Source organism: Centroberyx affinis, unplaced genomic scaffold (assembly GCF_046629955.1).
Source record: "Centroberyx affinis isolate AG114_WGS23_722 - 3 ecotype Tasmania unplaced genomic scaffold, CSIRO-AGI_Caff_v1 ptg000621l_1, whole genome shotgun sequence".
In the NCBI taxonomy this organism is placed as follows: Eukaryota; Metazoa; Chordata; class Actinopteri; order Beryciformes; family Berycidae; genus Centroberyx; species Centroberyx affinis.
The window spans coordinates 61517-83940 of record NW_027279250.1 but is presented as its reverse complement, the minus strand read 5'-3'; the positions used below and the strand labels follow the sequence as shown (position 1 = coordinate 83940).

Below are 22424 nucleotides of genomic sequence, written 5' to 3'. Positions count from 1 at the left end.
TGTTTTGTTTTGTTTTTTCTACCATGATTCTATCTAATATCTGTAAGGTGGTTTATTAAAACATTGTTTAAAATCCCTGCTAGTTTTTAATGCAGTTATAGATTTATCTTTATCAAAGAAGCCATTTGTTTTTGTGGCTTTACTTGCTCAATATAATCAGGAAGGAAAACAGAATACACATACATATACTGTACGCAACCACATCAATTTCTGACAGCTTCGTCTTATTTTCCGCTGGTTTGTCCCAGTGGATGAGCTCAGTTTACATTCCAGTACCCTTCAAATTAGCTATCACTCCATATACGTCAAGTGTACACCCATATGCGCTCGCACAGACTCATACACACACAGCCTCTGCTGAAGTGTGTGATGCATGAGGAATAATGGTTTGTGTAAGAGGTTGTTCAAGGGCATGTCGGTCTCCATTTAAATAACACTAACCAGGCATCAAGTTGTGAAAGAGCGCAATAATTAATGCTTCAATCTCATATGAATATTTTTCGCCCAATTACCACTGCGAATCTCAGACAAAGGAGATGTATTCATTTAGGCTTGGCATTGAGTTTCTTTTAGCCTGATTGTCCCACTGTGCAGAAAATATTTGTGCTGTATATATATATAGACAATATACTTAGAGACTCACACGCATTAGTTTGACAAAGGGAGACATAAATTAGTTACACCATGTTTTACCAAGCGAACCTAGCTTTGCCTTTTCACCATCACTTACTGTTTTGTCTGTTTTGTTAAACACTACTTGGCACTGATTTCTGTCTGTCAACACCAGGCTAAAGTAGAACATTAGCATTTGAAGCGAAAACACAAATGTTGATACAGTTTGACACAGTTTTTTCAAGTCCCAACTGTAAACATTGATTTATCCTCTTTTTCCTCCTCCCTTATCTTGCCAATGGTGACAAAGGACAACCCAAAACAACCTCTAGAACAGGCATATAATGAAGTAATGTGATAGTACACAAATAAAAGTTCTTTATTCCCTCCCCTCCCTCCAATTTCACCAATGCCACCTCCCTACCCCACCCTACAGGACTCAGATGGCCCTCCCAGACCAGAAGGCGTTCACCCCCCAGTGTTCTCGGCTCTGCGCCAGTCCAGAGTGGTGTCGTCCACCTCCGAGGAGGAAGAGGCTCTCACAGAGAAATTCCTCAAGATCAACTGCAAGTACATCACTGACGGCAAGGTGAGCCGTAAACACACACCCATTTGCGTGTATGTGTGTGGGTGCATTTCTGGTTGTGCATATGCGTGTGTGTGTGTGTGTCCGTTTGTGTATGTGTGTGTGTGGGTGCACTCGTTTAAGGGCACCCCATACCCTCCCGGTCACGCGACAGACGGACACCGGCAAGGACACAGTGTACTGCTGTAATCGAGAGCATAACTCGCCGGCAGCAAAACAAACGCACCCTTAAACATGACAGATGGAGCGAGAAGAGAAGCAGTCGCATCAGTATAATAATCAAAGATAATATGTTAACATATAGCAGAGCTGCCAGCAGGTCGTCGACAGCCATCTTGCTACTTCAAAAGGATGGTTTGGTAATAAGGAATTGTAAGACATATTAAAACACACTTAAAGGAAACTCCACCTTAAAACGCTTAAACACTGTTAATAAACGGCTATTGGTGAAATAGGTTGTTTTTCTGGGTCCAGCAGAAACATTTTCAACTATCTAAAACATCAATGGTAAACAGTAAAGAACAAGGGCGTCTTTCTTGTCACCATTCTGCACAGATGTTCAACAATCACACTGACAGTAGTTTCAATAGACCAGAATGCAGTGCAGTCACAGGCTACCTATAGACCAAACTGGCACCATTTTCTGGTGGCCATGGCCACGCCCTTTTTGGGGGAAAGAAGATGATCGTTCATATTGAAGACTTTTGTCCGTATGTGAGTTAGTAAGCTTTGAGATTGTACCACATTGTTTAAACAGATTGAAAAACATGCCGAAAAGTTGCTGTGTTGTGGATTGCACCTCCAACAAGTGTAAAAATCTGATCTCCGGTTCTCGGAAACATTAGCAGTTTGCTGCTAGCTTGCCATCTAGCTATTGAGTGGGTGGCTGCTTGGACAGTGGAGTCACTCATTCAAGTTGGCAGCATAGGTAAACAGGACTGCCATCAAAACCAAAATAATGACACATTTAGGCATTTACTTTTACTAACCTGGTGATTCTATCAAGTAGGTATATGTAGTATTATGTCCGGATATACTGTATAATGTCTGGCCATTGAGTTGGGTCGTCGATCCACTTTGAGGGAGGGAGACTGAGGGGCATGAAGGCTGACCAATTGACCTTCTTTTTTCTATATACGGCAAATGCTCAAGATCAGGCAGGGTCACATAATCATCTAAAGACATGTCCTTCCTAATTTACTTAATTTATTGAACAAATACTGATCAAACTCCTCTGACGAAAAAAATAAAAATACATTGACACCAATAAAGTCTTCCACTTTCTATCCCCTAAGTAGAGGCGGCATTGTGACATATTATCAAAATACCTGTATGTGTCGCTCTGATCTATACCTATGTATAGGTATAGAGCAGAACCCCCTTCTTTGGCGTTCTGGGAAACATAGGAAATCAAGTACACAAGGCAGGTTGAGGGAAAGTTGGTACACCAAAAAACATGAATTACAACACTTCATCACAAAAAACTCCTGGAATGCATTGAACATCACAAATTGATGATATCTAATAGTGTAACATTGTTTGAGGGTGAAGTTTTCTTTTAATCATTTAATAAACCAACTCGGCGAGCACAGAATACCTTCAGTAAACACTGTAGGCACAAGTTTGTGGGCAGATGTGAATTAGTTTAGTGTAATTAGTAGTTTAATTTAGCTTATCATAGTTAATCTAGTTTTGATAGCCTAAAACCAGGGTGTCTTCAGGTCCAAAATGCCTTAAAATGTTGTAAATTGAATTATCCAATTCAAGGTCTTCAATACTGTTAAATGTTGCGTTTAAGTCTGTAAGGTTTCAGAGGTCTTAAAAATGTGGCGTTTTCTCGGTGCATTACTTTTCTAATGAAACATTTTATTCTTCAGCCTTATATTGGGGTGAAATTGTTCTTAAATTTTATTTGTATTGGCATTGAATAGATCTTGAAAAGCCTTAAATTTATCTTGCAGAAACCTATAGTCACTTGGTATAACTTTACCCATTCTAAGAAGTCATGATGAATTTACATATTGTGCACCGCATTAAAACAGCAATATCAATAGTGAATCTACATAGCTTTCTCATGAGCTCTTTGTAAAAACAGCATAATTTGAGCTAAGCAATGTACATGGACTTTGAATGTTTCTGTGTGTGCTTGCTGCTCAGTGCTTGCTGCTCAGATTGTGGGCGTCTGTTGTTGTTGGTCAGTTTTCACCATCGATTGAGTGGGCAGGATGGCAGGGTCTTTATTAAAATGCACACAAAGTCCACCTAGCTGGTATGGCACTGCCTGACGGGGAGCCCTTAAACAACTGCACCTTATGTGTGTGTGCGCGTGTGTGTGTGTGCGCGTGTGTGTGTGTGTGTGTGTGTGCGCGTGTGTGTGTGCGCGTGTGTGTGTGTGCGTGTGTGTGTGTGTGTGTGTGTGTGTGTGTGTTAGTGCATGCCTTTGTACCGACACACTGCCCACATCCAGGCAGCTGTCCTGCTCTCAGACACACAGATCCATGGTATTGAGCCACTGCTGATTCGCTCCCAGGTACCAAATGAAAGCCTGAAGTGGTCAGTGCTGCTAGTCAATAACTTCTACTTGATTTAGGAAATTTGTGGTCTCAAATGGATGGTGGATTTGGCCTCCACTTGTTTATATGATAGAGGTGCTTTTGAATATCTTTCATGCTAACCTTGGTAACATGCTAACCTCTTGTCCCTTTATTTAAAAGTACCTACTGTATCAGTAATCTTGACCAGTTTCTCACCCATCCCTCTCTTTTCTCTCCCCACCTCCTTTCAGGGTGCGGTGAGCGGTGTGCTGCTGGTGACTCCCAACAACATCATGTTCGACCCTCACCGGATGGACCCCCTGGTTCAGGCCCACGGCTGTGAGGAGTACGGCATCATGTGTCCTCTGGAGGAGGTCCAGTCCGCCGCCATCTATAAGGAGATCACCGACCCCAAGATCAGAGAGGCCGTGCCCGAGTAAGAGAGACTGTAGCCGTGCATGTACAAGCTCAGTGGTAGCCTTAGTCGAAGCCCGAATCTATTCTCAGAAAAAAAAACCCAGCTCCTCTTGGAGGTGGAGCAACAGTGCAGCAAGTATGTAGAGGAAGAGACTTGTTACAGTTTACGATTTACACAATTTCTAATTTCCAAACACTGACGTCTGACACAACCACAGATTTACTACCACATACACAGTCTTATTCATACAGTTACCCTTTACTTTTCCTCTCAGTTTAATTCAGTTTTTCACCCACTGTCTCGCTTACTGTCTGTCTCTCTCACCAACACACACCACACACCGTCGCAGAAATGCACCAGCATAACTGTAATCATCGCCATTCTCTCCCGCATCCATGATCAGATTGCATCAGCAGCCAACCGACAGTTTAATTCTTTTCCCCCCTCATGCCAAAATAAAAAGGAAATGGCAATTACACCAGGGTTAATGAAGTATGCCTTCACCCTCCTACGTCCTGATTGCTCACCCCTTTGTGCAGTGGGAAGCAGCCACTTTAGAGGAATCAGCGATGCCACCTCCCACAGATCTGAGTGTTTTTTCATTTGCCGTACTTTCATTGTTTTAGTGTAAAGTTTATCATGCTAAATTTATCCTTGGATCAAATGTGGTGGCGCATTATTGCACCCTGTGGAGTCTTATTTTCCTGTCTCCACCCCGGGGGGGAGGGCTGGGGATCTGGGCAGTGCTGTATTTAGCTGGCTGAGTGTTGCCCATGGAGCAGTTATTGTGATGGCAAATGATTATTGTCTGTGCTGAGCCCAGCTGTTTTCTCAGCTGTGGTCCATTCTCTCTCTCTCTCTCTCTCTCTCTCTCTCTCTCTATCTCTGTCTCTCTCTCTCTCTCTCTCTCTCTCTCTCTCTGTCTCTTTTGACCTCTCGCTCTATCTCTGAACACACAGCTGAGCAACAAGTGCCTGCAGGATTTGAACCTGTGGAGTGGGCTGCTTACATACAAGTGTTTTGTCTGTTCGCACACAACCTCATTTGAGTCTTTCAAGGACAAGACATAGAAAGACGACCAAATCCCAGTCTTGTTTTAGTACGCAACCCTAACCTGTCCACTTGCTCATTAAGCATTTGGATTCGTTGCTGTAACATGACATAAACATGTGGTATACACAGATGGTACACAGGTAGTAAGAAGGGAAATGAGATGTCAAATCATCTAGTATGAAACCCACTCAAGGTAGTACAAATATTCCTTTTTGAGTCCACGTATTGATAGAGTTGCTTCTTGTTTATTCTGTCCCTCCTCCTCTCACATGTTTCCAGTGACCTGGAGCCTCTGCCAGCAGAGAGACACCCCTCCCAGCAGAAGGACGCAGAACAGCGCCTGAGGGACCCGGGGGCCAACGACAGCGGCAGCACGGCCCCTCGCAGCACCGAGGGCTCCATCTCTGAGGACGTCTTCACCGAGTCGGAGCTCTCCCCCATCCGGGAGGAGGAGCAGGCGTCTAATGAGGATCTCCACCTGGACAAGTCCTCCGGCGCCTCCACGGAGTCTGTGCAAACCGTTACCCAGGTGGAGGCCGCCGGCGCCGGCCCCCAGGCCTCAGGCAGCGCCCAGGGGTCAGTCAGCCAGCCGGAGGAGCCCGGCGCGGCGAAGGCCTCAGCCACAGCAGAGGACAATCCACCAAATACTGCCACAGAAAACGAGAGCCAGTCCCCCATGGGATCTAAGCAGCACAGTGTAGAGAGGCCACCAAGCACACCCACTACCACCAGCAGCACCACTAGCCAGGCCCAGGGTCCCAGCAGCAGCACCTCTCGCCCGGGGTCCCAAAGTTCAGCCACCCCCGGTGCCACAGACCCCGCCTCCGTCTCAGCCAGCCCACAGGGGGACGCCAACCAGGGGACCGAGGTCTCCAAAATGGACACTGTGCAACAAGCCAAGGAAGAAAAGGAGAATGTAGAGCAGACGCAAAAGGACGGCACGCAGAACTCTGCAGAAGGTAAGCACTCTCTCACTCAGTTAATCTTTATCCACCCAGAGGAACAATCGAGTACATGCAGCAAGACAGTTATTTACATAGTTACATTTTGCATTTTTATTCTCAGGCAGAGATGTTGTTTCTTTCAAACGACAGGGCTAGAAACCTTGAGAATTGAGGGACCTTTAAGGGGATGAATCTGTCCTCATGCGGTCTTCTAACTCTAGTATCAAAGTAAAGTTTGGCCTCTCTGGCTGCTTCAGAATCCGTTCTCTCATGTTAGTTACTGATAACCTTTACGTTGCCACTCTGCCTTGGTGCTAGTAATTGGAATAAAAAGAGGAAGGGAAATCGCAGCCTCACTGTTGTTATCACCTTGGCGGAGTGAGCCAGGCTTTATGGGGCTTTATACAACTCTTTGATCTCCAGCTCTGGTGGTCTGGGCCATACGCTCTCCTCTCGGTGATAAGCTAAAGCCTATCAAACACCACAATGCCACAAACACACCTAGCGCCCAAAGGGGAAACACAGTGACGATTAAAGCTAACATCAAAAGCCCTTCGGAGAAAGCATTCAGAGAGCTCTTTTTACTATTTATATTTTACATACTTTTCTGTTTTTGGTTTTATGTGTTTTTAGAGAAATACTGAATTCCATAAACCTTAAAATAAAGTCCAATTATTTTGTGTCCCCTGCTGCATTTAAACTCAATCGCTGTCTGGTTGGCACGATCATTGTCTTATCTGATAGTGGAGTCAGTGTGTCACACTCTTACACTTGCCTCCACATAACACACTCTAGTTGCGCACATAGTTGTCTATCCAAAAAGATATTTCTCCCCCAAGACGAGAGAGAGAGACCGAGACAGTGGGAGAGAGATTTGTCATTTTCTCTCTGGCAATTATTGTCCTGCAGAGAGCTGGGCTGGAATAGCAGTTCTTATTCACGGGTTTCTCAGCAGGGCTGCCCTTTATTCTCTGCATATTAGCACGGCCCACACAAGCAACAGCAGCAACTTCAAAAACAAGCTACATTAATACCGAATTAATGCATTTTGAAAATTGAATTTGTCCCACTGAGCTGTGTTGTGTAAGTAGATTAATGTTTTTTTGCCTGTCATCATTGCCAGTTACGCAGTGTTGTCCAACCAGGGGCTCACAATATGCCCCGGTGTTACTGTATGGCACTGGCACAGAGATCTCTTTCAGCTTCCAGTGGCAATGACCTTTTAATAGGCCATTGATAATGTACCGTGGGCAGACGACTCAGTGCCACTATCAATTATGGTGTGCTACTCCATTTATTTCTGTCATCTGCTGTGTTTCTGGCCCAAAATGACTAATGCCAGCTGAAGTAGCCAGTAAGCAGAGGGAAGAAAACTAGGTCACATAAATAAAAGCAAGCATTAAGATGGGAATACACAAGTACAGTTTATCAAGAATGTATTTTGTTCTCATTGCTCAGATGAGAGAAACATTTCAGACAGTGTGTTTAAACTAGTTTCACAGCAAATCTACTGTTTGTCCTGGATATAACTATTATTTATACTGCAGCTAGCTTTATGCTTCTGTGACTATGTGATGGTTTCCTTTTCCAGGTACAGGGTCTGTGGAGAGGCGGAAGCACCGGTCTCACAAGTTCCTGTGTCTGCGGGTGGGGAAGCCCATGAAGAAGACATTTGTTTCCAATGCCAGCGCCTCCATGCAGCAGTATGCCCAGCGGGGCAAGAAGCACGAGTACTGGTTCGCTGTGCCACAGGAGAGGTCAGCACTTACCCTAAGTCTCTCACTAGACCTGGGCAAAACTGCTTTTGAATATCTGCTAATTCTTCTTTGAAAACCTAAATAATATGTTTTAAAATGTCCCTGTGGAACACTTCAATCAAAGTCAAAGTATATGAAGCACACCTCAAGCCTTTTTGCAGCCTTTGTCAAGGTGGGCAATTAGTCCACCTAAGTACTGTTTGTCTTTGCAACAGCATACAATGTAGAACGATGCAGGAAAGCAGTGACAAGCAAAGCATGCAGGGATTTGTAACCATGCAGCAGTAATATCTGATATTCCTAACACACCACAATAGTCGACATAGTCGAGTTACTGAGGCACCTCACCTCCAGTCGTTTTAATATTTGAAACCAATCAAATATGCAGTCTTTGTTAGGTCTGACTCCCACTGCGGCTTCTGCCCATCTCCCTGTGCTGCCTCTGCCAGACAGCAATATGATTTATTATTCATTCCCTCTGCAGGGAAACAGACACACACTTTATTCCTGTGCTGGGGCACATGGAGCCCATGCAACAATAAGGGTGTGCCAATGCAAGTCGTCTTCTCAGAGCCAATGTTTTGCCAAATGTTGTATGCTCTGAAAGGGATTTACCCACTGAGAAGTGCATGAACTTTTCCTGGCTCGTACGGAAATTCGAAATGTGTAATCCATAAATAGACTTGGCTGGTTTATGGGTTTTTCCCAGTTGAATTTCAACTTGGTGTAGATGCAAAGTTGCCAAGTCAGCAGTATTCATAATTAGGTTATCACTCTTCACATTGGTACAAGGCACATTAGAAGGAAATATGTACTGCTGCGTAATTTGTTTATGTAGTGAATTAATCCCAATTGCACCAATATCTTAATTTGATAAGCCACTTTTCTGAGAAAACCATTTAGTTTGACGCAGAAGGGGAATTGATTTGACAAGGTCGAGTCATTGGTTTCACAAACACAGTGGTGTTTCTGTCTCTCTCTCTTTTCAGAGACAGGAAGAGAAAGGGACAGAAAAGAAGAAAAATGGGGATAATCTGAGAAGTGAATCTGATCAGTTGTTTGAGCAGCCATGAGCTGCACAAGGCCTCTTCTGTTCGCACTGCATGTTGCCCGTGGCTTTACTTTGTATGTTCAATATCTCTAGCTTGTTCAGGCACACAACAGCAACACACATGGAGCTCTCTCAGACAAACAGCATGTCCTTAGCTAGTCATGGTACCACCAATGCTTATTGCATTGTTTATACAATGAGTTCACTGCAGTGAGTGTAATGAAGGTACAAAAATACACACACTTCAGTACTCAATATAAACTGCAGAAGACTTGCAAAAGACATCGTCCTTGTTACAGCATTGTTGTTTTCATCCACGTGTTGCTTAGCTACAGCTCCTTCCACCTGGAGAGGAGGTTTGCAGTGTATACGCACCACTCTTGGGGATAATAGCCCGGGGGCATGACAAATTCATTGCCCGCTGAAAGAGAGAGGAATCATGCATGTTACTACTCATTATTTTTAACTTCTCTTTCTCAGCACCTGAAGCAGACAAAAGTGTGTGGGAGAACTGATCATGAGCTGCTCAGGCTTACAGCCCAGTGCCGTCCTACTCCTTGTCTTCAGACACTGCTAGACTCTCTGTGGCTTGACCTAGATGGGAGGCGACCCGCATGATTCGTGTACAGAGTCCTGACAATAGTGTGGGAAAGCAGGAAGGGCTTTGAATGGATCATATATAACCATGATACTGAATCAGGCTCAACAGACTGACTCTGCCAGAGCTCTTCTGTGTCTAACAGTTATAGCAGTTAGAATTGTGTCTGTTTGATACAAACTTTGGTCGTTATTTGCTCCTAACTTTTTTTTTTTTAAACATCTCTTTATTGAATTTTCAAAAGGTTCTGGTATACATAATACAAGATCATCATGTAATACACAAAATATAAAACTGCCCTCCCCTTTCCAAACTTGCTCCTAACTTTTATGACTTTATTGGGTCCATACACCTCCAACAACTAAAGTGCGTGTGTGCATCTGGTCCTATTTAAGTTATCATTATAATACAATTGTCATATCACATGCCATACTGTCTTATCATATGTCATAAGCCCTTTACATAAACAACATGAAAAGGTTTTCTTTTGCTACATGGGTGGTCAGCAGGTAAGGGAGGGGGCGGGGCATAATCACAATGACGGAGAACTACTGGAGCATAAAACGCACACAAATGTCTCGTCAGCGTTACCGCTAACTATACTTTTGAAACTGACTCCTTACAACATTATACAGTACATTATGATAGTATGAGATATCCACTCTTTAAACCAAAGTGTTAGCTTGTCTTACAAAATGTGATTACAAAAGATTATGGTACTTTTGAGCAGGTAACTTCCGAAGTGCTTGGTGCTGTCTTCTATATATAGACTTTAATGATGGACTTGAGGTGATGACTTTTTTTATTTTTGATATCTATATATAGTGTTTTGGGATGACACTTTTTCATTCGTAGCTTTCCCTCCATCTCTCCCCCCAGATCGGACCACCTGTATGTGTTCTTCATCCAGTGGAGCCCGGACATGTACGGTGAGGGGGTGAGGGGGATGGGACGAGAGCCCGGCTTTATGGTTGTCAAGAAGAATGAGGAGTCGGAAACGGCCGAGGATGAGCCCATCACTGACATCAACGTCAAGGACTGGGAGGTAAGGTCTACTCGACTAAAACTGCTCCCCCTCCTCGCTTTAAGTGCACTTGTGTTGTCTTGAGCCAGCTTCACAGACATGGATTAAGTTCAGCTCTGGACTCTGGAGTAATCCATACCTGTGAAACTACAATCTTATGTTTTGTTTATTTCTGATGTATTAATGTGTAGTGTTAAATTATTTACTTGTCCAGTGATTATTGTCACTTGATTTGCTTTCATAATGACTGTATGCATAGTGAAACTGCAGATTTTTTTTTTTTATTCCATCAGAATTTTGTAGTTGTAGTTGGCAAGCTTCAGTTTTTGTATTCTACTTTTGTTTATTTCACTTTCATGTATCATTGCATTTCTTGACTTTACAGTCAAATTTTGTGTGAATTTCGTGCCACAATTATTGTGTAATTTGTGTGACTATTTCCTTTGCTTGGAAATGCGCTATCTTCACTCAAGTTCCAACCAAAGTGTTTTGCATGTTTGTGTAATTTCTTTCCTCTTCTCAGTCAGTGTATTGTAGTGTCATCACATGCTGTTGTGTGAGTATCATTGTTCTTGGTCAAGCCATTGGCAAACAATTTTGCTGGATGGCTAGCCAGGCTAAAAGCACAGTTATGAGTTGCTCAACATGTGGACAGAATGATAAACACTCATTAACAAAACTGGTTTGGTTACCATGAATTCCCTAAAACCTAGGCTGGCATTTCTATGGCACTAATGTGGGCACAATCTGTCCGCTCTCCCATCAGTCAAAGTAGCTTCTTAAAGTGGCTACATGGTAACTTAATAGAATATGGGAATACGCCTGTGAAGATTAGACAGGGATTGTCTAGCTAAATATGCAGTCGTGCAAGTGTAGGCTAATGCACCATGCTCAGGGTGGATGGGATTTTGTCAAATGAGTTTGTTTACTAGCCAGTGGAGGGCTGAATGAAATGGATTCATTGTATGAAGAAATTGATACGATGCAAGCAGTGGCCTGAATTTAAATTTTAATGTAAATGAATGATGTAGGAAACAAAGTGGACTGATTTGTTTGCCCTGGGACTTGAGGTCCAGCGGAGGCTACATGATCCATTACATTTGAATAAGTAAATAGTAACCTGCTGCTTTGCTTTGACCCTTTGACCAAACATGAATTTTAAACAACACTTGGATGTTTTGCAGTGTAATAGTGAGGAGCTTTATCTGGAAATTTAACAAAATAGATGTTTGTTTGTTTGTTTGTTTGTTGGTTGGTTGGTTGGTCGGTTGGTTTGTTTGTCTTTTAATAGAGCATTGTTTTTTGGGAAGTTCATAACAGAGTTTATGGCTGTAAAAGCATTTTCTCAAACAAGTAGACCATCAAGCAATTCTTTTTTCCAAGCTTTGTCACACTGTTATACTGCCTGTCAAATGAAGTGGCCACTGTACATATACTGTAGAAATGCACGGCATGGAAAGAGTGTTGCTGTATCTTTAAATCCCTCCGGTTATGGAACGGGATGATTGTTTTCCAGCCAATGGGCAGCCGACTTCCCTCCTGTCCCGTGTTGTCATTGGGTTTTGGCGATGTCACACAAATCATGCCGAGAGGAGACCCCGCTGATTTTTCCCCCCCCCTACTTTAGTCAAGCAGGCAGCCCAGCTAGATACCAACTCCACTTGTCTCGGGGCTACACTGGGATTACTTCAAGGATGTGTAGTGTGACTTTCCAGCTTTAACCTCGCCCAGAAAGCAAGACATGTTTTCTAGGAGGGTGAAGGAGCAAGAGAAACAGCTGACCCCTAAGTATACCTATGTATGTGGTGGCTACTTATCCATCTCCAACGTTGTGTGTGTTCATAACTGTTGTTGTTGTTAGCGAGCTAAGCTAGCTAGCTCGTAAGCTAACTAGCCTGCTAGCCCTTTAGCCCGTCCGGTCTAGTTTGTTGGCTGATGCTGGAACAAAGTGGCCAGTGTTTGTCACATATTTGGCATGGGAGACAGCTTGCATCTGTTGTCAGCCTTCCCACATCATGCATCAGGATGACCGTGGCTTCATAGGCTGTTTAGAAAGTTTTAAGAGCTTGGAGGCAGTTGTTAGATACATAACATGTATCTGACATTTTCATAATTCATTCATTTGAGTTACAGGGTATCATGTTGCTTGCATACCTTGTTAAATTACTGTTTACCAGCCATCTGTAGTGTATGACATGGAATTTAGCTTACTGATTAGGTTCTGTTGCCAGCCAAATAATGACCTTTTTCATGACATTGATTTCCCCAGATAAAAAGCATTTGATTCAGGTTGAAAGGCCTCCTTTTGTAACACATCCTAGGATGGAAAGCTAACACGAGGCTAGCGTTTGCAGGGGACAAATGTACTAAAGTGCCTTCAGATGGAGGTGAAGTGAGGCACAGATGCATTTTTTATGAGGACTGTAGTTTACCCTTTCTGCTGCATTATTGAGAGCTGTAAAGAGGCAGCTTGTTTCTAAAAAAGTTAGTTACACCAATACCAACAAGTTGAGAAAACATTTATTCAGCTGTGTGTGTGGAGATATTACAAGATTACCGCAGATTACCACATCTGTGCCTGGAAGGCCTAAGGCTTATTGGAAGGTAGGCTTAAATAGGTTTTGTGATTGTGTCTGTGTGTGTATGTGTGTACTTTTGTATGTTTGCGTGTTTACCTTGTGTATGATGCGTTAAACACGTGTTCTCCAGAGAGAAGCTCTTCAGAGACACTTTGTGGATTATTATATGCCCATGTTTAGTAGCAGGACAGAAACAGCAGCTCTCTTGGTGGAGTATGTAACGTGGTGCGCACCTTTGTTGGAATGTGGTCATGCTTACTAGGTCATACGTTGGTCGTGTAGGTTGTAGTATTGTGGAGTATTGCTCCTGACATGCAGGGAGTGGTTTAAAGTCACTGGATGTGGCAAGGCAAGTACTGTTCTTCAGACAGAGTTGGGCAATAATGTGGTGTAGTGCCAAAATGTTGTGAGTGTTAATCAACAGCCCTTCCACTTTTTTAGAATATTTTTGTCTTTGTGTTGGCTGATTGCAAGGTGGGTTAATGGTTGAGATTTGTTCTTCAACTACAATGAATGTTTTTCCTTGGTGTCACCGTAAGTTAGATTCTCAGAAAATGGGCCTTGAATCAAAACTAATTTCTTAGAGAGCAGAAATGGTGTGCTGAACCGTTGCAGTATAGGCACAACATCCAATGGTGGCAGTGTTAAACATATTACACAAACATGCAAAAGGCTTAGGCGCTCTCAAATGCCCTCTCCGTCTCTTTTGACCAAAGTCATTTCTTGTTCAAATATTGGCCTCAAGCCAATTCCTTTGTTAGCAGTTTAAAAGATGGCATGGGTCTAGTCTGTATCCTTGGACTAGCCTTTTCACAATGCCTGGGCTTTATCCTGTTTTTTAGGCACTCTAAAGTGTCAAGTTGATATCAGTTTGCTCCTATTTCAAGTGCACTACTGAATGCACATGGTATTGCCTTCCATCATTCTGCTGCTCACCCATCCTTTTCCCCCCTGGCCAGCAACAGAATCGGCAGAGTTTTATGTTCCTCCTGTTCCTGTCTTTGTACTACCAGGTAGTGTCTCTGACTGAGTACCACCGTCGGATCGATGCACTAAACAGTGAAGATCTCCGCTCGCTCTGCAAACGACTCCAGGTGCCCTGACCAGCCCTGTTTGGCCCCTCTCTCTGCTCTGCCATGCCCTGCTGCCTCCAACAACAACATGGTCTCCCTTAGGCTCCATACTGTAGGCTTCAGCCGATACTGCTGTTGCGTAAAAACCTTAAAACTAGATTTTCTTGTTACTTAATGAAGTTGGCATGGTCCTTTTATGGGTTGAGTAGGTTTCGTGACTGCAGGTCCCATGACACCTATTCAAAACTCCTTATAGGCTAAATTAAATTCATAGGCATCTGCCTGCATGCGCTTTTTATCAGTTCATTACAGAAAAGTTGAGTTTTTGTAGTTGGAGTGATGAGGTTTTCACGTGACAGCAGCCTTATCTGTATTTGTCAGGCTGTGTTTCTTAGAACCCCTGTCATGACGTGTTAAGTACTTCGACCCACTGGAGCAGTCTGGTTACTAGCTAGGCATGGCCATTCATTCTGGCTACAGACAAATGGAGTCAAGGTTTATTAATGCTCTTGCAGAAACAGGTGTTTCTATAAAATCCTGTTTTTCAGGGGTAATTGGGCTAATCCTTTCATGTCTTGACTTTCAAAAATAAGTTGTGCTCAAATGGGCTGTAGATGGAGCGTGAGCATGAGATGGCCAGAGACAGAGGATTGAAGGATGAAGAGAGGGTGTGTGGGTGAGAGGATGGAAGTAAGACTCCATTGACAGGGTGAATGATAGTTTTCTGAGGACAATGCAGGTAGGCCCTAATTCAATGAGGACTGTAACATGAGAGCATCCCAGCCACCAGTGGTGAAGCGCTCCACAATCGGCCCCTGTTATGGAGAAAGATAAACAACCCAAACAGTCCGTTGGCCAGAGGAAATCTCTAACAGTGGAGTGCAAATTATTCATTGGGTTGGTTTTCCTATTCACTTTACATTCTCTTCTGCCAGACAGTGAACTGCCCACTCTACCAGCTCTGCCAAACCAAACCTAGTCATCTGGCATTGGAGAGTGGTATAAAAATATCCAGCCGTCATCTTCAAATTCTAGCATTGCCAGTGTGGTGCAAGCATAGGCTGTTTTTATGTTTTTGGCAAGAAAACAGATGGCTTCAAAACCCACAACCTTTGAAATGAGAGCTTTTGTTTCCTAGGTTAGGCTATTGGTAAAGGCCAACTGCCTCATTTTACCCATGTCATTTCAACCTCTATCCCTGACCCGATCCCTTTAACTTTCTGCTATGTAGAATTCATTATTTACCGCTACAGCACATAGATATTAGGTTATTTCCAATCTCACTCCTTGCAAAAAATAATCTAGACATAATGCTGTTTTCGGATTCTTGCTTGGTAGTGGTTACTGCTCTGGACAGCCTCACTAGTCTAACCTATTGTAGTCAGAAGCCTGATCCAATTCAGAAATAAATTTGTGGATTGGGGACAGTAGATATAATTGAACCCGTCCAACGTAAATCTTTTCTGGGAGCTCAAGTGAAACTGCCACTCACTGTTTGGGTACCTGACAGTCATTTTTATTTGTAGATCACCACCAAGGAGGAGGTGAACTCCAAGCATGGCACGTCCATCAAGACGGAGCTGGAACCGGAGACATTCAAACCCAACCTCAGCGAACCCAGCGACCTCCTGGAGCCAGACCAGATAGAGAAGGTAGAACCTGCTGCACAAACTTATTTTGATCCAGCACTACATACACAGCCATGTGCACAACACTTAAATACATATACACATGACACTTGCACACACAAACACGTACAAATACACAGACGCCATTGTATACACCCAAATATAGAAATGCTTAAACTGTTCACTCTCATTAGTACCTTAACTGGAATACACGTTTTCCATCCAAAATACAGTCCATGTGCCACTGGCCTAACAAGCTAACATGCACCAATGGGGCACTTACTCATCACAAGGGCAATGCTGGCCATTTCACTTGCAAATTTGTCCTACCTCAAACAAACTAAGTTAGCCAGTACTGAAGTTCCCACACTCACTATTTGTGAACAGTGTGAACTCCATAAATGAATGTATTCAGTAGTGATTACACATGTGCCCGACATCTGCTCCTCATTTGTTGACAGGCAGTGTATGCTGTATGTGAATAGAGGAATGCATTCGGCAGAGAGAAACCAATCCAACAATTAATTATAATTTATCCATAAAATACCATATTTTATGGATAAATTATAATTAATTGTTGGATTAATATAATAATATTTAGTTACTCAAGTGTCACACCAGAATAAAGTGTCATATCTATTTAAAGGGAAAGACATTATGAACCACTCAGTTATGAGACATTTTTACCAACCAAGCCTTACATCATATTTAAGAAATAACAGATATACAACACGATAATAAACATGCGTTCAACAATGCAATAAATACAACCATTAATGAATTGGTGGATAGTGTTTACGTCAGAATGTGTTTAGAATGAAAGTGAAACAGGCATTTCTGGTGTCAGGCTGTTAGGTGTGTGGTAAATACCTTGCAGGCATAGTAGGCACGCACACGCACAAAAACAAACACACAGGCTCCAAATGAGTCCCTATTGGCATATTGACCCATAGATTGCCAATCTGCTGCTTCCCTTAATCACCCTGAGGACCGACCTCGGAGCTCAGGCCCGGTACACAGTGGTGAGGTGAGCTGTTGGGCCTCATCTGCTCATGGCATCGCTTCCAGCCTGCTGATTACACGACTGATTCTGCTGTACAACTGGAAAACACGCTGAACCAACAAGAAGAGAAAAGCATTTAGGGACTCATGTCTTCCATTACTGGGGAGTGAACAGAATGTAAAGGCCTAGGTTGCATACAAATGGTGCAATATAGGCTATACATTTGTCGATTTCATGTTAATTCCATGTTTTAGACGGTGTCTGTTATATCTGTCTATGAATATAAAGCATACACTGCACTACTCCTCCAGTGCCTTTTGTCTTTTTTTTATCTCCCTATGCACCATGCTCACGTTTAATCCTTCAGGCTGTCAGCAGCAGGCTAGCAGTCTCTCTGTGGGAGTGCTAGACCTTTCTTTCTCTTGAGACGGCTTTGGGTGTTTGGAGCCCTGTTACTCTTCCTTAAACTCAGCTGATGTTAAAAGGTCACCGCAGATGTAATTGAGCATTGATGGCTGTGGCCTTTCTGTATTTCATTTTCTTTCTCTCTCTTTTTTTTTTCCCCATCGCCTGCCTCCTTCCTTGCTTTTTTTTATTGTTTTCCTCCAGCTTGCCAGGAATCTCCCACCACGGACCATTGGGTACCCATGGACGCTGGCCTTTGGCACGTCAAAGCATGGCATGAGCATTAAGACGCTGTACAGAGCCATGCAGGGCCAGGACACCCCAGTACTCATGGTCATCAAGGACAGTGATGGCCAGGTAAACTGCAAATTCACCAGAAATACTTGGCAGATTAGCTCAGCCTTTCCTTGGCCTTGCTGTTAAAAATGTATGGCACTGCAATAGTATACTGTAACATGCTGTAAGTAGTTTCTGATGAGTGTCTAATACTGTAAGTGCCGCATTGATTTTAAAGTTATGTCCCGAGTGTATAGTATTCAGTTGCCGGTGCTGTGTGCTGTGTTCCTCCAGGTGTTTGGTGCGTTGGCATCTGAGCCCTTTAAGGTCAGCGATGGATTTTACGGCACAGGAGAGACCTTCCTCTTCACCTTCAATCCAGAGTTTGAGGTACACTGCCTTCCTCAGTGTGAAATGCTAGGGTCCTATGAAAACTCCAATTTTCCCAAATTGTATTTTATTGTTTCCCATTTTTGGCTGTCAGGTTCCATCTTTCCTGGATTTGGATTTCTAGATGTTTTTTTTATGTGTTTTTACACTCAAAACTCACCTTTTCCGATTTGTTGTCTTACACAGTATATCTATGCTGATATACTGTATGTGTGGCTGCTAGTGCTTTAAATTACTTTTTGGTGAATGTAAACCTAAGCCAAAACTATTAATACATCAGAAAGAGTAGAGCCAGCATCTGAGCACACACATACATACATACATACACACACACACACACACACACACACACACACACACACACACACACACACCCTCACTTCCATGATTTTGGGTCTTTCTGATAGCTATAACAGAATTTTAGGGTGTCATTTGAGGATTGTTGCTCCTCATGTATGGCTCTATTGTAGCAAATATGAGTGCATAACATGAGCACTGCTGTCTGCTCTTCCTGGAGAGACAATTATCAAGAGAAAGAGAGAATAGGATAGACAATATTATATTATGTCAACATTGTGTATGTTATGTAATATCTCCTACTGTGTGCCTTATTGTGTCTCCAACAGGTGTACAAATGGACAGGTGACAACATGTTCTTCATCAAAGGAGATATGGACTCCTTAGCTTTTGGTGGAGGAAGGTGAGCACATGCCGCTTTTGAAGCATATACAGTACATGACTGAAATCCAATTATTGGAACAATCAGCATAAATCAGATTATCATTTGCCTTAATTGAATCTGATGATAGTGTGACATTTAAGGGCAGTGTCTTGACATTAATTCAGCATCCTGACAGAATTTCCATTGACTTTGCTCCTAAGTCCAGGATAGAGACCTGGGTTTGGAAGCCATATCAACTCTATTAGATCACATTTGTTTGTGTGATAATTGTGGATTAAAAGCATCTTTGTTTTATTTAGTTATTTTCTGATTTGTTATTTAGATCAGTGTTTGTGGAGCCTGGAAAAACAAGTTGGGTTGTGCAAACACAGAACCCAAATTATTCTGGAACGTTTTGTGGGGTTTTTTGACTGGAAAATTATAATTTGTGTGAAGCGACCAGCTGTATTGTGCAGCTGTACAATTTCAAGGTCCCAGAAGTGTAAGAAACTAATTACAGATTAAAAAACGGGTTAAGTCATGTTGATGTAGCCCCATGATGGCCTTAAAGAAAGGTTCCCAAGAAAGATCATTTTGAAAATGTGTATATCTGGAGAAATCTGATTTAGATTGCTTGTTTCTCTTCTCTTCTAGCGGCGAGTTTGGCCTCTGGCTGGACGGAGACCTTTACCATGGCAGAAGTCACTCCTGTAAAACATTTGGGAACCCCATGCTCTCCAAAAAAGAGGATTTCTATGTGCAGGACATAGAGATCTGGTCTTTTGAATAACAAAACGCCGCACCACAGGGAAAAAAACAAGTCCTGAAAAGGACAAAGGAGTCATCTCCTTAGAACAATGGCAACGTCCCAAACCTAACTGCACATCACCGGGCTCCCCAGGCCGGGGGCCAGCTATTGGATGCTTGTTGTGCATTACTACTGCAGTTATTACGGAGCTTTTTTTCTTTGTGAAAAATTACCTTTGTGTGTATCTTGTTACAGCCTTGTGCAGCGTCTTTGCAGAGTAGGGGGAGTGTGTAAAGCAGTGAAAATCAGGGTGAAAAGATGGTGAAATCATGGTTGTGTTAGAGGGATGAAGAGAGGGAAGCTGAGAAGGTGAGTGGGCTATTAGGCCTTGAAGAAGGAAGGACCATTGGAGCTCCTCTCACCTGAGAGGTGGTGAAGATGATGGCGGCTGAGGTTTGGGACTGCGAACTGAGAAGAGAGAACTGCCCTACTAGTCCAGATTGTGTATCTGAACTTCACAGAAACTCAAGGAGTCCCCACCACCCTCTCTGACCCCCCAGAACTTTGTTCAGTCGGTAGGATGTTACTCACTGTGTGTGCTGTCAGCCTTGACGGAGAGAGGCCCAGTTTGAGAAAAATAAAAAATCAAGCTAACAAAACAAAACCTAAACACATTCCATTACTCGTGGTGGTGGTGGATTGTCAAAACAAAAGCATTCGTTCCGATTTGCGGTAGAACACCAAAATACAAAGCGCATCAGCAGCTGGATACGATGACACTTAACTCGGAGAAGAGGGGATACCGGGGGGGAAAAAAGTCTTTTTAACAGTACATCTTGGGTTATCTTCTGAGGCTAAACTATAGAGTATTGTGTATTGTAGTCCTCCTGTTGTTCACTGTCATAGCACACCATCTCAAAGCACATAGCTATAATCAGATTACCCATCGTCGTAATGTTCTGTTCAGTGGGTGTACGTGTGAGTCCAGCTAACGCCAGCTCCTCTGTCAGGACGCTGGCTGTACTGTTCGTAGACAGTAACGTGTTGCAATAGATTTGTGGAATATGCAAATTACTGTCCTGTGACCTCAAATAATGCAGGTCGCGGCACTTTTGCCGCCACCTGGCGCTCTTTCAAGAGAGAAACTTGTAAAGCTTTTACGTCTTGATACACAATTGCTTTTCTGGGTATAATTTGAAAAGCCTGAGACGTGGTTAACTGTTTTACATGCATATATGACAATTATATATTGGTATATATGATTATATATGGATTTATATAATCATATATATATTGCTGTTAAGTGTGACAGTGATCTATTTGTGCTGATATTTCAGCTGTTACAAATATAATGTATATTACCCTGTAAATTAATGTTAAAATAGTAGATTTGTTCCTATATATATAAATACATATACTATATAAATATATATATATATAAAGTGTGGATTGGTGGGTTGCTTCTAGCACTTTAATCTGGTGTAAAAGCGTCGAGGCCAGGTTCTTAGATTCTCTTAGCAGTAGCTGTACAGTACTTTTTTTGTTTAGATCATAAAGATGTTAACCGTTAGTAGAAAGCTTGCTGCTACCAATATCAATAAGGGTATACCCTAATGCTCTGTGTGTCTAAAAAGGAGGATTACTTTAAGGGAGGGGGGGCTGAACGTGATTCCATCCTAACGCAGGGTCGGTTTCTCTCCTCATGTGGCTGTCTGGTGAGTCTCGGTCAGGTAGGTATGTAGACTAACTTCTGACAGGCAGATGGAGGGTGAAGGAAAGTGTGTACAGTACAAAACCCTCCCCCAAGCAGCTTTCTCCCCCCCTTTCTGGTCTTCCACACCAGTATTTGTGTCCTTGTGGAGAGTCACAAAGAATAATATGGATAATTCTTCCAATTATTTCACCAGAATACAATGTATCAGTGATGTATAAATAACAATAAAGCTGAATAAATTGTTGTAACCTGGGACAAGACCGGTTTTGTGATGCTTCTACTTATTTTCTTTTTCTAATTTATACATGATTTCTCTTTTCATTTAGCCTTAAATCACATTGAAATTAAAATGATCATTTCATTTTCCATGATACAATGGTTATAAACATAGGTCAAACAGTATTGGCAGTAAATAATCAGTGATGTAATTTGCAAGAAGTACCAGGTTGGGATGTACTGCATTTGGACCCAGATAGTGCCAGGAAAGTTGTCAGTCAACTTTCAAATAGAGTTTTATGTGCTAAACTTTCAGGCACTCATTTTACTGTGTGCCAACCGCTCCCATTTGGCAAGTAAGGTTAACAAACCATAAAATGTAGGCCTTTGTTTATTCCTGTCCCACGACTAACTGGTGACATTTTGATATAGTAGAGTTTATTGCAGGGTAATGTTGCCCTATGGATGGGCATAGAGAATGTTGCTTATGTGTCACACCCTTTGCCATAAAGCTCCGTTACTCTGGATTATACGATCGAACAGGACAACCAGTTTGGAGTTTGATGATTAGATGCAGGAGAACTAGCCCAAGGCCCATATTTGTTGGCCAGGTCTCTTTGAATTAGGATTAGATAAACATGAAATACCGGTTAAATAAAGAAAGAAATAACAGGTCAGTCACAGGCTTCTCTCTTCTTGAAAGATTCTTGAAAGTTTGTGAAAGATAAAATAAAGTTGTAAAAAAAACTTTGAAAATGAATGTAAGGCCTTTAAAGTGCTTGATTAAAAAAAAAAATATATATATATATATATATATATATACACACAGTATATATATAGCACACAAATTCATCAATATACCTCAGGTCTGACTGTCCTTGCATGAACATTTCACATCCTGAGGAAAAGCCCTGTGATGGAGATTTGTGTTGATATAGCAGTAGTTTGAAAGTGAATTACACAATGATTTCTTGACTTGACAAGAATGAAACATTAGGCCTCTATGGTGTCTAATTTTGTCCAGTATCATGTCTTACCCCAAAACATGGCAATTCTGATTGGATTTAACCAAGCAATACACTGTAAGTCATTGAAAAGTCCTTGAATGTTACGTGCAAGTGAGTGTGGGAACTCTGCTATGATCACTGGACAAT

General features: G+C 42.5%; 1 protein-coding gene across 2 annotated transcripts in view; it reads left to right on the top strand.

The window, feature by feature from the left end:
• Positions 1-21304, top strand: part of oxr1a (oxidation resistance 1a) — a 59696-nt gene extending 38392 nt beyond the window's left edge. The window contains exons 5-15 of one of the 2 annotated variants that reach the window (XM_071518680.1): positions 1049-1201; positions 3984-4168; positions 5483-6162; positions 7739-7904; positions 10433-10598; positions 14170-14250; positions 15756-15881; positions 17470-17622; positions 17836-17931; positions 18558-18631; positions 19247-21304. In XM_071518680.1, coding sequence (XP_071374781.1) covers positions 1049-1201; positions 3984-4168; positions 5483-6162; positions 7739-7904; positions 10433-10598; positions 14170-14250; positions 15756-15881; positions 17470-17622; positions 17836-17931; positions 18558-18631; positions 19247-19382 — 2016 coding nt within the window. In that variant the 3' untranslated portion in view covers positions 19383-21304. The remainder of the gene's footprint in view (positions 1-1048; positions 1202-3983; positions 4169-5482; positions 6163-7738; positions 7905-10432; positions 10599-14169; positions 14251-15755; positions 15882-17469; positions 17623-17835; positions 17932-18557; positions 18632-19246) is intronic. The other variant, XM_071518681.1, reaches the window with a different exon arrangement.
• The last annotated feature ends 1120 nt before the right edge of the window (positions 21305-22424 follow it).